Genomic DNA, 16,655 nt, shown 5'->3' on the forward strand with positions numbered 1-16,655 from the left:
GAAAACATTTACAGCAAGGGGCACAGATCCCAAATTCAACTTGTCCCAATTCCCTTACTAACTGATTTTTAAATTCTAAAGCATGCAGAAGCTTTGATGTGATGAAACTTCATCGACAGAAGAGTTTAAAGGACTGATTTAACTGAGAACAGGTTTTTCTCTCTCTAATTAAATATATAATCAAAACATTTAAACAAATCTCAAAATATATCTGGAAAGCTTTAATTTTTGCCAGTTCATATCTCTATTTTTGATGATCAGATATTTATTGTCTTTGCTGGCATCTCTTCTAGAAGAGTGGAGAAAGGCAGACAAATTACTATTAATCCAGCATCCAAACCCAAAACAACCTAGTACAGCTCTTGATGAGCCAAGCTGTATGTGTATGTTTTCAGGCTTTCTGTTTCTTATTATCTATGATTCTTCTCAATCATTTCTTATACCTTGGCTTTCCAAATCAAATTCCTTGCTCAAACTCCACAATTTCTCATATGTATCTCAAATAGCATGGCTGATTATTCAGCTGAGCCTACCTCAGCATGTCCACCTCTCAGCAAGTTGCTCCACACCTCTCAATATTCCCATAAAGGAGGCTGGCTTCTCAGGCTTCTCAGATTTTTCTCCAGACATCTATTCCCACATCCCTACTTTTTTGGTAAGTACCTCCACCCATCTCTTCACCACTTTTTGTGATGTAAACAGTGGCTCACAGGAGCTCAAGAGTGGCCACTGACGGGTCCTGCGACTGAAATCCACTTGGAGTGTATAAGAATAAATATTAAATGCATCCAACTCTTACTTTAAGACAGGAAATCTGTATTAGTATGGAGGCCTGTAACTCTGCAACTAGAATCCCAACAAACACAAAACTTAGGAAAGAGGCAAAAGTATGTCATCACTCTGGCGTACCACACCCTCTCCGGGCACACTGGATAATGCAAACCTTTAGACAATCGAAGTATCAGAAAAAAAAAAAAAAAAAAAAAAGCGCCGCAATAAAAGAGGAGAAGGGAGGGAGAAACAAATATAACACCTGTGACTTGTCTGAGTTTGCAGCAGCTCTGTACTGGCTTCCTGGAAAAGGACAACATAAGTAGTTATGCCATCCTGCTCCTTCATGTTCCCACGCAGCTTCACCTCCTACCTTTACAGGAATAGCTAAAGTAGATTTTATAAAATCTATTTAATGCAGTAGTTTGGGGGCAAAAGACACTAAAAAATAACTTGCTTTCTAATGATGCTGCAAATCTCCAAAAGATAAACCCCTTGTACGCTGAAAAAAAGATAGGTAAAGACAGATTGAGGTTACCCACCATGGTGTGTTTTCTTCTAACATGATCTCATTATAACTAACTCAGCCTGGTAGACTTAGTTAATTTAAGTATCTGGGAACCTGATTTATTCAGCACATTACAAAGTGATGAACAAAACGACATCTAATTCTGAAATCCAGCCACCGAATGGAATTATGTCGCTCTCCAGAGAAACGCCTCAGCTATAACTAACAGCATGACAAGCTCGAGAAACCAAATTACATTCCAACAGACAATTCATCTGAGTCAGGCTTTCAGAATTCCTTTCATGTAGTGTTTTGGTTTTCCACTGCATGTAGCCAGGGTATCTCTGAAAGCAAAGTGCTATGCCTAAAACCTGGAGTTCATTTCTCAGTGACAAAGCAACAGAACTAAGTTGAGCAATTCAGCTTTCATTCTAGTTTTGTGCTGCTCTTGCCCAGTTCCTTCTGAGCTCTCGTCCCAGATCTCTCACCCATTTAATGACTCCTATCCACTCAGAGAAAAGAGCAGAAAAGATTCATCTGTCTTGCCCTTCAACTGCTAAGAGACAGTGAACTTACTCTAGGCATACCTTTACTAATTGGTTTTGTCCCTCCTGCTTCTACCCACTACTAAAAAGTCCTTGGGAGAGTAATCTATTCCCAATCTGTACAAACCCACTGCAATTAAAACCCACTCAACTTTATGCAACCATACCACAGTAAATATTCACTCTCTCTCCTCCCCACACCCTGGAAAAATCAAATTTTTATATAGTTCCAGTCGATCTCACTTTGGGACAGTAATGCAGAAAACAGAGGTGCACATCTCAGAGCAAAAGCGGGTCTTGCAAGGTCTTGTGAAATATTAACTGCATTACCAATTACCTCTGAATGACACGCAGAACAGAAATAGGAATGTCTGTATTAAAGCGTATCATTTTGGCTTCTCTATTGCCATGATTTTTTTCCTATCATCCGTACTCTGTCAATTAGAGTAATTCCTTCATTCAAAAAGAAAGCGTATCTACCCTATGGCATTTTCAGTTATTTGCACTGAATTTCCCACCAATTTATCAGTTCAATTAAAATTGTAAACCGCAAATTTGAAAGACTTCAATGACTTTTCATTCATGCTGTAGCCCTGTGAGGATTCTGAACATTCCTGCAGAGACTTAAACATCACCACACCTACCTAAACACTGGAAACCAGGAGACAAAGCTGAAGTGCATAGAAATTAATGAGATCATTGCAATAACAGTAATGAAACCCTTGTGGTAATCAGGGGAATGGCTAAGGCTAAAACACATTGTCCTATAAAAATAAAAGCTCTGCTTACAGATATGAATATTAAGCTTGAAAGCAGCTAAATAAAATCTGTTAAAATAATTCCTCCAACTGAGATTGGGTGGGGAGAGAACTGTGGAAAAACAACACTAAAACCGTGTCTCTTTTTTGCATTCATTTAAACAAGGTGGGTGAGACAGAAAAAGAAAAAGCAATCTGAAACCTCTGTTAAATTCAACCTTTCTACAGCCTGTGTGCTAGCTACATCAGACATGGATTCCACCTCCAGCTGAAATATCCTCAATCTGAATTTGTTTGTCATGGAATTGCTGCTCTCTCGCTGTGTCAGGATAATGCAGCTATTAGAGCACTGTCACTTTCATCTACTGAGCGTAGATGGACTCGTGCATTTCATTGTCACACAGGATACTCAAGTAAATAAGGCTGATGTAATCATCTAGATGAACTGAAGCAACTACAATAGCACAGGCCACAGTGGAGATGTTTTCAGACAGTACCTGAAGAATAAAACCATCAAGAAAGCTACCTTAGCTGTGATCTACAATTAGCACTGCTACTTAAAGCATTAAAGTGCACAGTAACCTGTAAAGCATATTACTTGCCTTCAGGAAATGCTTGCCTCAGGTTTTCAGTACTCCTGAGACAAAACATCCCAAGCCACAGAGATGTGCCAACAGTGCTTTACCCAATCTCTACACAACTTCTAATTCCACAGCTCTGCTTTACTGCTTCTTTCCCAACGGGACCTGGGCTAAGAGCTCCATTACACTGTGCACAAAAAAGAGATGCAGAATTTATTAAGTTTATGCCTGGATTTTATGCCTCCAACTAAAGAAGAGTAAATGAGGGAGAAAACTGATGTCCTGCAACCTAGAGAGCACTCCCTTTATCCCAACAATGCACCTGATACATAAAACATCCTGTAATTCCTCACCCTCAGCTCCATGACTAAACTATGGTAGATGGAATTAACAGCACTTGGGATACCTTGTCAAAAGTTTAAAAACACCTGTAAATACAATACACACAGGGTTTTCTTTAACCACACTTTGGCTGCTACAGAAAAATAAATCTGGTAGAAAGGAGAAGTCAAATCCATCCTCCTGAAATTCTGTGCTGACTTGTAGATGAAAACAACCAAATGCAAAATCTAGAGTCTATCTCCACCTAAGAACCACTAGTTGTCACCAGTAGAAAATAAAATGTCAAGGGAGGCCAACTGAATGAAGCAATTCTCAGATTCTATTTTTCAACTGTTTCAACTGCTTCTTTAATAGTTTCCTCCCTTTCACTGTTATTTTTCCTGTTTTTTATTTCTCTTGCAGACACATATGTAATTAGGTAACCACTAAAGTAACAGAGGACAGGAACTGGCTTTCATTTGACTGCCAGGCAATATGTGATCTTTCCCTTCCTTAGCTGGTTAACTGTGGGCTACAGAAAACAGACTGGTACTGGCAGTTTCTGAACACAGTATCTTGCATTAATTTCACTTTGAAAGTCTATCACAAACCTCCACAACTGCAATTTACTAAATCCATTTTAGGACCAGTTGACCTTAATGATACCCTGAAATATGTTTCTCCTGTTAGGCTTGCTGATTTTTCTTACAGGAGTCAGGACTGAAAGACTAGAAGAATGAAATGTACTGAAAATAATAATTAGGCTACAGCAGTCAGGCATAAAGATGTCTACTCATGAACTGGTTGATGTTGTTGTAGCCCATAAGAACAGTAAGGGAGATAATTTACTAACACAAACAGCATTGTAAATAACAACTTATCTTTTTTAGCTGAATATAAATAACAGGACAGAAACTCCTGAAACAGACAAGCAGCTCCGAGTTCTATTAACAATAACAAATGCTTTGCCCTACACAGAAGTTTTCAAGTAAGTCTGATGGATTCCAGAGTGTTTCACAGGACAAACACGTGAAAGAATCAGACAATCCTGGAACAGGAGAGAGCAGATACCATAACAGACACTTCTCTGATTTTTTTTTTTATGGGGGGGTTAAAACAATGGCAAGTTTGGCTCTTTTTTATTTCCCCCAAAAAGGTCTTTTAAATATTTGCAATGAAAGCTACCTCTTGGTTCATATTTCTACATACTTTATCTCTCCCTGATGGAAGAGAGAGAAGTAAAACCAGACTAAGTACAGACTATGAGACAGTGAAGGAGATAAAATGAGCTAAAATTATGTCAGAACTGTCTAAAAGTAAAGAAAAGGGAGCAAAAGGCCAGAAATCTGTACCAAAGTTGAGATCTCCCTGTGAATTTTATGTCAGCATATTTACTGGGCCTGTGCACAGAGCCAGAGGTGGAACAGCCAAACATGACATCATTCACAAATGAGATGTGTCACCAGGCCACAGGGAACTGAAGAGGTCATGAAAAATAGCATTGCCCATGGACATTTCTCCCACCCACCAAACAAATGAAAATTTTGTTGAAAGCATTCAAATTGCCTAACCATTTAATAAATTTATTCAACAACCATGACAAAAAAAGGCTAAATCATCCATTACAAATTTTTCAATCCGCTGCACCCATTACTCTTTTTCTTAACTTATTTTTAATTACAAAGCAGAAGTGGCTTTGAAAAAAAGAAAAAGGTAACGCACATAATGAATACATGTGGAAACTTAAGACAATTGGTAATCGATCTTAGATCAGGAAACAGCTGTTCTTGGCATTCTTCCAATGCCAACCTGAACCTCCAGCATGCTACAAGTGCGTCACTAAATAAACACCAGAACCAGCAAAAACAAATGACAGTAGCTACTACCTACCATGTACAAATCCTTGTTGATGCCGAGGTACTTTCCGTTACCACAACCAATATCAGCCACTATTGACCCTGCAGGCAGGGACCTGAGAAACTCTGTGATTCGGGGCCATGGGCTGTGCCTGGTACTGCTGAAGTGTGTGGCAATCTCTTCATACACCTTGTGTACATATTCTTGCTCCAGCTTTGAGGCCTCCATCTCATTCTGGGGAAATGAAGGTTGCACCGGTCTCGGCTGTCCTTTCTGGCTGTCACAGACAGATGGATAAACTAGATACAGCAACACATACAAAATATTAATTTTTAAGGAATTCCTCATTGATTGAGCATATTGAGTAAAATTAAATTACAAGTGAAATAATAAAGTGCAAAAAATGCTTCATTTCTCCTTTACCTTTTAAAAATTGGAATGCAGGTCAAACTACAGAAGTGTTTGATGACCTGAAAATAAGTAACCAGCCCACTTGTGCCAGAGGCTGTTTGCAGTGATCATTAATCTGCTATGTTAATGATGTTTATGTTCTCAAAACTGAGATAGTAGCCCCCAATGCCAAAGACCACGACATCATTACAATTCAGCCTCGAAATTCTGTTCTAAGGGCCTAGATGGACTTCAGTTCCATGTAATCATTGAGCCACCTGTCTATTAGTATCTCTACTGCCCTAAGGCAAATTACATGGCTCTGTCACGGCAGACATGACTGCTTCTCTTTCTCTAAAGTACCTTATTTTCTCAAAATTACAGGCCCCCCTCAAAAAAACCCAAACTGATCAAAACTGAGGAAAAAACTTGAAGAATAGTAGTTATTTCTGTTTTGTTACATTATTAAACACTTGAAATGCCAATGAAACAGAAGACTCCAGATTACTTGCCTGGCTCTGAAGCAAGCCAAACGCCTTCCTGTATAAACTCCAGCAACCACGTGAATGCAACCAATTCAAGCCATATAGTATGCTATGAACCATCCAGGAATAGCTATGACAACTGCCAAAACTATCCAAAGGAATCAAATGATTTGCTCAAATCAAAAAAAGCTACCTATTGGTGATAAATAACAATTTTGACTTGAAGGTTGCCTGAAGACACTTACTGCAATTGCAAGGGCTTCTCCTCACTTTCCTGAAAGTAAATGATGTCCTTGTTTCTCTTCGATGTAATGTTAAATCTCCAACATCAACAGTGATTGTTCTAACTTTGGGCCCAAGTTCTGATGCTTGAATAACATCATATTTTCTGGGTGTGATCCTAAAATAAAGCAACACAAAATAAAGGAATAATTTAATTTGCGTAAGAAAAAAACCCAATCCCTCTTCGTAAGAAGGCAATCCTTACACTCTGAGAGAAATGGGATTACAACATCCTATCTAACATACTTCCGCCTCTCAGTTTTCAACTTATTCAATTTAAGAGAGAAAAGAGATGACACATAAACTAATGACATGAATTCAAGTGTTGTTTAATTGCATCTAATTACGTTTCCCTTCCCTCCCTCCATTTTCTTCCATAAAGTTTGATTGTTTATTTGTCTAGTACTTCTCTCTATTTTTTAATATATTCATTTTTGTCCTGGTTTGGGCTGGGATAGAGTCAATTTTCTTATAAGCATCTGTGCTAACAGCAGCAGTGCTGTGTTTTGGATTTAGTACTAGAATAATGTTGATAACACACTTATGTTTCAGTTGTTGCTTAGTAGTGCTTACTCTAAGTGAGGATTTTCAGTTTCCCATGCTCTGCCAGTGAGGAGGGCACAAGAAGCTGGGAGGTGGCATGGCCAGGACAGCTGACCTGAACAGGCCAGAGGGATATTCAACACCACAGAGCATCCTGCTCAGTGTATGAACCAGGGGTAGGCTGGGCATCAGTCAGTGGGTGGTGAACAACTGCACTGTGCAACACTTGTCTCTCTTGGGTTTTGCTCCTCTCTCTCACTTACTTTCACTACTCTTATGAGGACTTCCCAATGTCAAAAATAAAATGCTGCACACCCTCTTGCTTGGCACAGAGTGGTTTTACTATTGCAGTGCCAAGAAAAGACTTCTGCCAGGTTATCCAACCGAATATGAAACACATTGCTAATGAACTGAATCAGAAAAGTCAGAATTTTACTTTCACCTATGAGTCAAAAAGAGAAAACATCCTTTGTCCTCCTTCATTACACTGCATAGCCTATTTCTAAACCATGTGTTTCTCTTACACAGAGAAGTGAACAAAAATGCTTTTCCTGTGCACTTTGTTAATGGAGTCAAAAAGAAGTCTCTAATTCCTTGGCATTCAAGCATACACAATGAAAACATGCCCAGATTCATTTCAAAACTGATTCTTGTGCTCTTATAATTTGACTTCTGAGGTGTAAATAAAAGGCATCACAAATGTTATTAACTACATTTTGACATTATATATGCAAGTGAATTAGTTACAACTTCTCACTGGATGATTTTAATTTTGATCACAACACGATGTTCCAATGATGTGATGCAAAGCTTATTCCAGTTGAGTATCTTGACCCACTACTGCTTTTAAAAACATATAGAAAAACTGCACTTAGGCATGGTGGACAAGAACCAGCACAGGAACCACTTGTACAGAGTAGAAAGGTCTGGGATCTTCATTTTCAATGTAGCTTATTCATTGGTTCTCAAAAGACAACCATCACTTGAAGGTACAAGGGAGTTAAGTAATAATGTCGTTCCACGTTTCAATAGACAGGTACACTATTCCACCTTCACTGGCTGCTGGCCAGTACTGCAAGTGCCCAGTATGCATCCTTCTGCCTCCTGGGAGTGTGGCTGCTCAAGGCTGGCTTGGAAGGAGCAGAACTGGCAGCCCTGGAGAAAGCTGTGGCCTCAGAGAAGGCAGGCCCTCTTCCCTTGGGAGTTGTGTTTAAATGGAGGTTGTCCCACTGGCCCTTGTTCCAGTTACAGCCTCAGATGCATCCCCAGCTCTGTCTGTGCATGGCCTCTGCCTTGACCCGGGGCTGGTGTTCCGGCCCATGAAGCTGCCTGATGCCTGGGGCTGGGGACTGCCCACCAACTTCCCTGGCCAGCAATGTCACTGACATGGAAACTGAACTGTGTTCTCAGAGCTGTACGTGACCTTTCCAAACGACAAATGACGGTATTTGATAGGACAGCATAAGAAGCTTACAACACTGGTACCCGTATTCAGTCCCGTATATCAAACAACAAGAGACTTCACTGCCCTGGGCTTCTGTAATGATGCATATCCAAAGTACCAAGTGCTTTTTACAGCTATTTAATTTAACAAGGGAACATAGAGGTGGTATGAGAACTCTATAAAATTAATAATGTAAAGGTTATCAGGGAGTTCATATTCATCCTGTTTTCACAGTACACATTAACCAGCAAAATTAAAAAGCAGGTTATTTTCTGCCAATAAAAGGATTTGGTGTTTAATTTACACAGAATGTAATTAGGGTCTCCAATTGACTGCTGAACCAGTGACAGCTTAGGTCAAAAAAGGGAAGAAATGCTTACTATGGGCATTTCTGTCCAACACAGGGTTGCCATACGCTCCTGAAATGTTTTACTGTCACACACAGAGCTCACCAAGGTTTTAGCCTTTTGGCCAATTTCAGCACTCCAATTGGAAGTATCTCCCAGTGGTGCACAATTTTAAAAGGATGCATTTAAATTCTACAATAAGCAAATCCCCAAGACTTATTTCAAGAAATCTCTTTGCAGCATCCCAAAACTGCTCAATGCAGTCTTACCAGCAGCTAAAGTGTCCCTAAAGCAGCTCAGGAATACTCCCCTCTGCCAACCTCAGGCTCTCAGTGCAGGGGGAGTCAATTTCTTAAACTAGCCCCTCTCTCAAGCCTTTGGCATATGTGATCCAATGGGAAAAGTTGTGGGCTGAAAAGAGAGAAAGGGAATGGTGACACTAATTACACTACAATCAATTCTTTGCCAGCTCAGAGTCTTTGAGAACTTTCACACTGCAGATATGAGAGCAATTTCCGACTGAAACTCCACTTGTGACAGCAGCAGGAAACTACACCTCAGGGACTGGCAATTAGCTTCTTAAATCCCCAAGTTTTTCAATTTAACCTAAGCAGCATCTGAGAAGCAGAGTGAATCTGTATATTAATTATAAACCTTGATTTCTTTCAGGTAATTTTAAACACAGGATGTCATTAAAAAAGCAAACAAACAACATTTATTATTCCTCTATTTACAGCAATGCAGGGACTCTTACACATACCCATGTGTCCACAGGTATCTGGATTCTCCAGTCATCACCAGTAAACTACATCGAGGCAACATAATTGCCACTGTATGGCCATCAGGGTGTTTGAAATCCATCACAATCTAAAAAGAAACAAACCAGTCACCATGAATGAGCATGACTTATAGAGCTTCATATACAAGGCAGATATTGTCAAGTCCTAGCTTTGTCTCTCTACTGCATTCAATTGAATGTTGCTATGAAACAGTTACATATTTCCTAGTGATGCAAAAGACTCCAGGTCTCCTGTCCTAAAGCTCCCTCCTTGTCAGCACTATGTTCCAATCTCAGCCAGTCACAAATATATAGGATATAGAGATAATTAAAATTACATACCAATTTTTTTCACAATAAAAACATTTTAAGAACAGTAGCACTGTTCAATCTCTGTTTGTACCTGTGAGGCAGGAAAGGACTGCCATCTCTCAACTAAAGGCAGCTGCATGAGAGGAAGAGAGGACTCATTTGCTGTATCTCAGGCATCTGAAAGTTATGTACCAGGACTAAGGCCATCAGCTACTGTCTTTTTGTGATGTCTACGCAGAGAGACAAATTTCTCCACAGGGTTATTCATCCTAGTGTAAAATGTAGAGCTAAGTGATGTGGAATGACCCTAATGCCCTCTGGAGCTGCCAATCCATTCACAGTGGATGAGCTGAGACAATGAGTTCAGTAGATACGTAACATTCAGATAAGCAGTATTAGGTAAGAGAAGTAATTTCCAACCTGCCCATATTCTTGGACATTTGAAGCACAGCAAGCACATCCCAAGACCCTGACTAACATGCCAACTACCAGACCATCCTTTTATTATCTGCCATTTGGCTTCCAGCCACAGCAATTTACTGAGGTAACACTTTTAGCTTTATTCCAGTTTCACAGCCCAGATGGCAGTGGTACATTTTGCTTCTGCTTGGGCTAGAAATGTTATCCTTTTACATTTCCCAAATGAGAGAAACTCTTGCTGTGGAAAATAAGGAGCAGGTCATTTAAGCAAGCCAAATGACTTACAGAAGACTTACTGAAAAAGAAAAGTGGTCAAAACCTATTCAAGTCAGCAGTTCCTGGTACACTGGAGAATTAGCACCATGAAAATGCTGCCATCTGATTTGTAACCTACTAAGCATGCAATTTAAAAGCAGACTTACTCCAGTATGCCAGATTGAAACAAATTAGACAGTTCTCCTTCTGCGTACAGACACGTTTAACAAAGAAAAAACAGTGGTGCAACAATCAGTCATTCAGCACAAAACCCCAGCATGACATAAGCAAGACTCTTAAACACTACAAATTGCCACTAACAACAATTACGATTTAATGTTGTGCACACTGAAGCAAAGCACAATGGCATTTGCATTTTTAGGGAAAAAATTATTTATGTTGCACTACCACTCAGATAGAATGACACAGCCTCTCCTGTTGGGCTATCTAAATTTATGGCAAAATGTGACAAGGGTGACAAACAGTGGGGTTGAAAGGGGTAGAGAGATACTAGGGAAGAGTAATAAAGCGTAACTATAAGCTCTGATTAATGATCATGAAACGTTTCAGTAGCTACGCAAACAGATAAATGGCAGCCACTGGCTACTGTACTCCTTCCCTTTGGACTTGGCAATTTCTTCTAGGAAACCTCAAAGAAGCAAGGGGTGAAGAAGGAGAAAATACAGTAGGCTTTACAAATCTGATGGGGGTGCTGTCCTGTAAAGCACAAGTAGCAGCCAGTCTCTGTAAAAAGAAGCAGCTATCTGCCAAGGTAAATAAAGCAGAAGAGAACTAATCAGGACCAGCAAGTGAAGAAAGAAAAAGCATGGAAGGAAATGGGGAGTGAAGTGGTAGGATGAAATGGGTGAGATCATGCCTCAGTCTGTCTTTTGCCTCTCCGGCTCACTGCTGCTGGGGACAGATGTGAGGGGACAAGATAGAGTCCAGGTTCTTCAGCAGTATGGCATAATAAACTGAACACAAGAATGTCCAAATTCCTTCCTGGAAGTGCCCCATTACCCCACTGGTCCTCTTTCTGAGTCAGTAGTAACTACAAAGCTTTGTTCTTGCAGATGATATTAAAGAACTGCACTTTATCCATGAATCAATGGGGAGACCTCTAATGGGTCCCCTGCATTTCCAGTTCCAATCTCCCTCCAGGGCCCAAAAGAGGACCTTGTTCCCTTTCACTTCTGCAGGCCAAGCTGGTGACTCCATATGAAGTAGTGGGAAACAGCAGTATCTCCAGCTGTTGTTCTTTTCTGCTGTTTTACCTCATTCATCTCCAATTCCTTTTTCCCATCATCTGTGTGACCCTGTGTGTCTCTTCATAGGAGGTACTCCTCAAACCCTGTCCTGTAAACAACTGTGCATCCGAAACAAAAGAGGTTCAGAGTGCTCCATAGGCGGGTGACATGATGGGAATGAGAGGCCACAAAACTACCCATTGGCACCAGTGGCAGGAAAATAGTGATGAGGAGAGCATGTTCTCCTGGCTGAATTTCAACTACACTAAGCCAACAACAAATACATGAAACAAAATTTCTGATGGTGCAGAATTTGAGGCTGAAAAGCAATAATTTATCTTGGTAACATCTAGTTCTCACCGGAACAGAATCCCAGCTCTGTTCCTGCTCCCTGCTTTTCTGGTAAGGGAAAGCTTCTCTACTATAATCTCACTTTGTGTAGCTGCTCCCCATCTAACTGAATTTCATCCTTATGAGAAGCTGTGATGATTTGGGAAGGAAGATATAAATAAAAGATTAATTTAGTTGCAAATGGGCAATGACATCAAGTAATTAGCAGTAATTAAAAGAGTCAAAAATCCAAATCCAAAATGACTTTTGTTTATGAAGCAGACTAAGGTCCTCAGCTAGAATGTATTATGGTTTTGCACTGATATATTAACAACAAATTTGACATTGCAATTGAGACAGAGAATAAGATTTAAGGAACATCTGAAGAAAATTATTGCAATTCCTATGCTTCATTCCTTTACCTTGATTAATTGCTCCTGAATGCTTAAAAATCCAAGCAGTAGGTCTTCTCTCCTTTGTTTACAGCACAGTAAAGAATATTCAACCCAGAAGGATTTCCAAAGAACTCTGTTCTTATCTCTGGCAAGCCTGTTACTGACTGAAGCAGATAACATTCCCACACTTCTCTATGTGTCTTTATGCTGGCAGAGCATTCTCAATTGCCACTGTCAAACACGCACGCATGCAGAAGATTAACGCATTTGGTCCTCTTTTTAATTTACTAAGGACTTACAATCAATAAAGCAACTTTGCCACTGCTGAATCAATCTGCTTCATGACAGCTTTGCTCCACAGGAGCTATTTCCAATTACTATTTTTGTTTTCACCTGTTTTCTTTGTTCTCTTAGATGGCAGAGTCAATAAAGATCAAATTTCCAGCTAGCTCATGGTGCATCATCCAAGGATTACAATCAAAAAATAATAACAGTGGGTGCTATATAATTTTACCATTTTTCCTTCTACTATGGAAAAAGTGTGTCTCTGAATTTGGCAAAAAAATCTTAAAAGAAACAAACAGCTAATATCTACTTGTGGTTTTAAATAACTTGTCATGATGCCAAGTTATTAAAGAGAGAGTGTTCATGACAAGGGAGCACATGAAGCAGTAAACAGCTTTCAAGGATGGCTAAACGTCAAAGCAAAGAGACACCCACATCATGAACATTGTTCCTGTGGCATAAAATATGGCAAAGTGCAAAAATCAGAAAATAATCCAGAAGTAGAAGGGAATAAAGTATCTTTTCCTTAACACCTCAAGGTGCAGAAGTCTGCACCACCTGTCACTGCAGTGGTGCTGTACTTTGTGAAAGAGTAGGAGGAGGAAGGTGAATGACTGGTCTATCAAACAAGTAAAGATTCAAAGGCAATACAGAAATAATGCAAGAGTTATAAGGACAATGCCAATAAGAAATTCACAGCTACAGTGGGGATTGACAATTATTTTTCTAAGGTTTGTCTGATGCAATTTGTATTTGATGTTAATAGACTACCTTAGACGAAACATACTCTAAAGCTAAAAAAAGTACAATGTGGAATGCTTCTCAAGTCTCTGACATTATTTACTGAATTTTCAGAGAGCAAAGACAGATTATCAGCCTACATAACAGTTTCCCACAAGTAAAACAAATGGAAAAGGATGTCTACTTCAAAGACAGCTGAGAGGCTTAAAGCCCACACATGGAGCTTGAACAACACAGTGGGGCTCTATGCAAAGACAAGAGCCTGCTGGCTCACACAGGACCAAGACAATTAACTGGTAACATACAGCACCTTTCACTGCAAAAACCGTGCTAAATTCCAAAATTTGGGATTCAGAAAATGCCGAATTTTAAGAGGAAAAAAATTAATTTTAAATTAGGATTATCTTTCCTGAATAAACTACATCACAGCAAATTTACCTTATGTAATATATGCAGATATTTACATCGTGTATCATGTTCTCTGGCCATACTTCAGAAACGAGTGCAGCATTGAGAATCGTGACGATGAACTATTTCAGTACTGCCTTTCTCAAAAATCTCTCAACACATGTGCAGGCCTCCCCCATACCAGATCTACACCAAAGCACACCATCTCTTGCTAAGTCTGTTTATTCACTTAGGCACTATGGTGATGTTACTCAGATGCTTTAATATACTTACTAGGCTTTCTTTCTTCAAAAATTGTGTTCAGTTTTCCATCCATGCAACATGTTACTATCTTCTTGAATTCTCTGTGTCATTTTAAATATCTATGCATTTCTTCTTCTTAATCAAAGTCTAGCATATGAGTGTTTAAAATGTATTTCAATATATGGACAGCACTTCATTCTTTTATATCTGAGGTCCCACCTTGTTATAATTTTCTTAATAAGCCCCCGGAGTTGAGTGCACTGAACAGCACACCAGTAACTCTTCAAGTTATTCTGTATGCCATTGACTCCATGATACAAATTCCCTTATTGTCTGGCCTCTGTCTAAAAGATTCTGGTAGTGCACAAGAAGAGAAAAACTACTGTAATTTTCAAGCTAACCACACTCAGATGGAGCAACTTCTAATCCTCTGCAAGCCTTGTTCTAGCTAGCTGGAATATATACCACTCTCCTTTTGTACACAGGAATTCCTCTCTGGACGTTCACCAACTCCAAGTTATTAGAAATTATCAGTCACCTCACTAAGCTAGATGGCAGCTCTTTGTGATGTCCAGCGAGGCGGCTGCTCTGCCCAGCCTTGGCAGAGGTTGGGACGCTGGTGGTACTTCTGGCACCATCCCACCAACTTCTGACTGCTGCTGTTCACACTCCAAGATCACTCACAGCTGCTACAGTTTTTTGTGCTTCACTCATATGTCTTCTCAAGCTGACCCCGTGTTTCAAAAGCCTTTAAATATGTCAGTTCCTACTGCCCCTAAAAGTATCAAGTTTCTTTTGTACGTAAGCACATTACCTGTGGTCTTTGCATCTTCCCAAATCATTACCTGTGCTAAAACTCAATGCTGAATATTAGACTTGTATATAAAAGGCTTTCAATCCCTACAGTAAAAGGTAATAATTGCATTATCACAGCCTCTCTCTCTCTCCCCCGCCCCCCCCCCCCCCCCCAGTAGGTATAGATCTCTCCTTTCTGGAAAATGCTATCTAACCAAAGCACAAAAACTTGATATCCTGTTATAAATCCAGAGACAAAGACCCTGTCAAGTTCTCAACAAGAAACAATTTATTCATTCTCACTAACATTTCATCTTCATCCTTTAATAAATTGCCTCCCTAGCTCTCAGTTTAAACTCTTTTAGTACACAGAAAGCAACAGGCTAATGCTGTTAGTCTTCATTTAATTTCTTTTACTGACTTAGCCTCTTCTGTAGTATTTTCCATTCTTTCAGTCATGCATCTTTCCTCACATCCATGGGTGCTACTACACTGACGTACAGGGAATTGCACCCAACCAGGGGAGAAATGCACCAAATCCTTCATCCTCCTTTCCAAAGAAAAGAAACTTTCCAAGGTTTTGCATCACTTGCTTTCTAAAGGAGTACAGTTCAATAGAAGAGCACAGGAGGACTACTACTCATCCTGACCCTGATGGCCTCCAGAGGGCTCAGTCTGTTAAGATGTAAAGCCCAGACATCGTAAGAAAGCAGTTCTGTGTCCTCAATTACATCTTCTCAGACTTGCACTTAATGTATTACTCCTGAAAGAAAATGCTCCTTATTCACATGTCTGATACTGTACCAAATGTCCATCAAGAAACCACTGAACAAGTCCTTACAACACAGACACAGCTGTTCTGTAATAAGCACAAATTTATATGCAAGTATGATATTTAGAGGATCCTAAATGTGGTAGCACATGGTCTTCGTGATGCTGTGGCATATCTGTGGTGCATCTGTAATTCTTCCAAACATTTAGAAAAGTTCTCAAGAGATTTTCAATATCTAAGTAGAAAGGGAAACACTTCAGTATTCAAAAAGCACATCTCACTTTTCTAAACCACCGATTGTTTACCAATATCTGTGGAAATACACACAACTCTCACATTACTGAGGTTGCAAATACACATAAGCAGGACTCCCTTCAACTGTAATTTTACTATCTGTACATTTATCATCCTGTCATCAACAATTACAGGCTTAAATCGCAAGTTTTCTACAGCAGAAGCAATGTCAGGAACAGTGAATAAAGCCTCCATGCCATATAAACAATAATTGATACAGCAAAATCCAGGCTTTGGCTGAGTAATATAGCCAAACATGGAATCAAACAGGTAAGTGTAATCTGCAGGAAAGAGGACGTGAAATATTTACATTCCAAGTGTAGACTCATACCAAGTACTAGTGTGGCACAGACCCACCAGCTGTTGTAAAATAGCCCAAGTCCTTGCAGTTCAGTGTATTTCAAGGCATGGGTAAAACATGTTGCATGTTCATCAGCCTAAATTGTGGAAAACCATCTTCCCTCACTCTCTACAAACATTGGGATTGCTCATAAAAGCTTATTCTCCTCTGCAGGTCTCAGCTTTCTGCTTGCAGTGCTGTAGTACAG

At 39.7% G+C, this 16,655-nt stretch overlaps 1 protein-coding gene across 4 annotated transcripts in view; it reads right to left on the reverse strand.

Moving 5' to 3' along the window:
- The window catches only part of ALKBH8 (alkB homolog 8, tRNA methyltransferase), a 44,744-nt gene that overhangs the window by 4,501 nt on the left and 23,588 nt on the right, over positions 1–16,655 (reverse strand). For all 4 annotated transcript variants that reach the window (XM_066175779.1, XM_066175782.1, XM_066175781.1 and 1 more), the window contains 3 exons: positions 9,593–9,699; positions 6,462–6,616; positions 5,375–5,640 (listed from right to left, as the gene is read on the reverse strand). In XM_066175779.1, the coding sequence (XP_066031876.1) occupies positions 5,375–5,640; positions 6,462–6,616; positions 9,593–9,699 (528 nt within the window). The remainder of the gene's footprint in view (positions 1–5,374; positions 5,641–6,461; positions 6,617–9,592; positions 9,700–16,655) is intronic.

Source organism: Chamaea fasciata, unplaced genomic scaffold (genome assembly GCF_029207755.1).
Source record: "Chamaea fasciata isolate MVZ Bird 193981 ecotype frontalis unplaced genomic scaffold, bChaFas1.0.hap1 SCAF_2, whole genome shotgun sequence".
Lineage (NCBI taxonomy): Eukaryota > Metazoa > Chordata > Aves > Passeriformes > Sylviidae > Chamaea > Chamaea fasciata.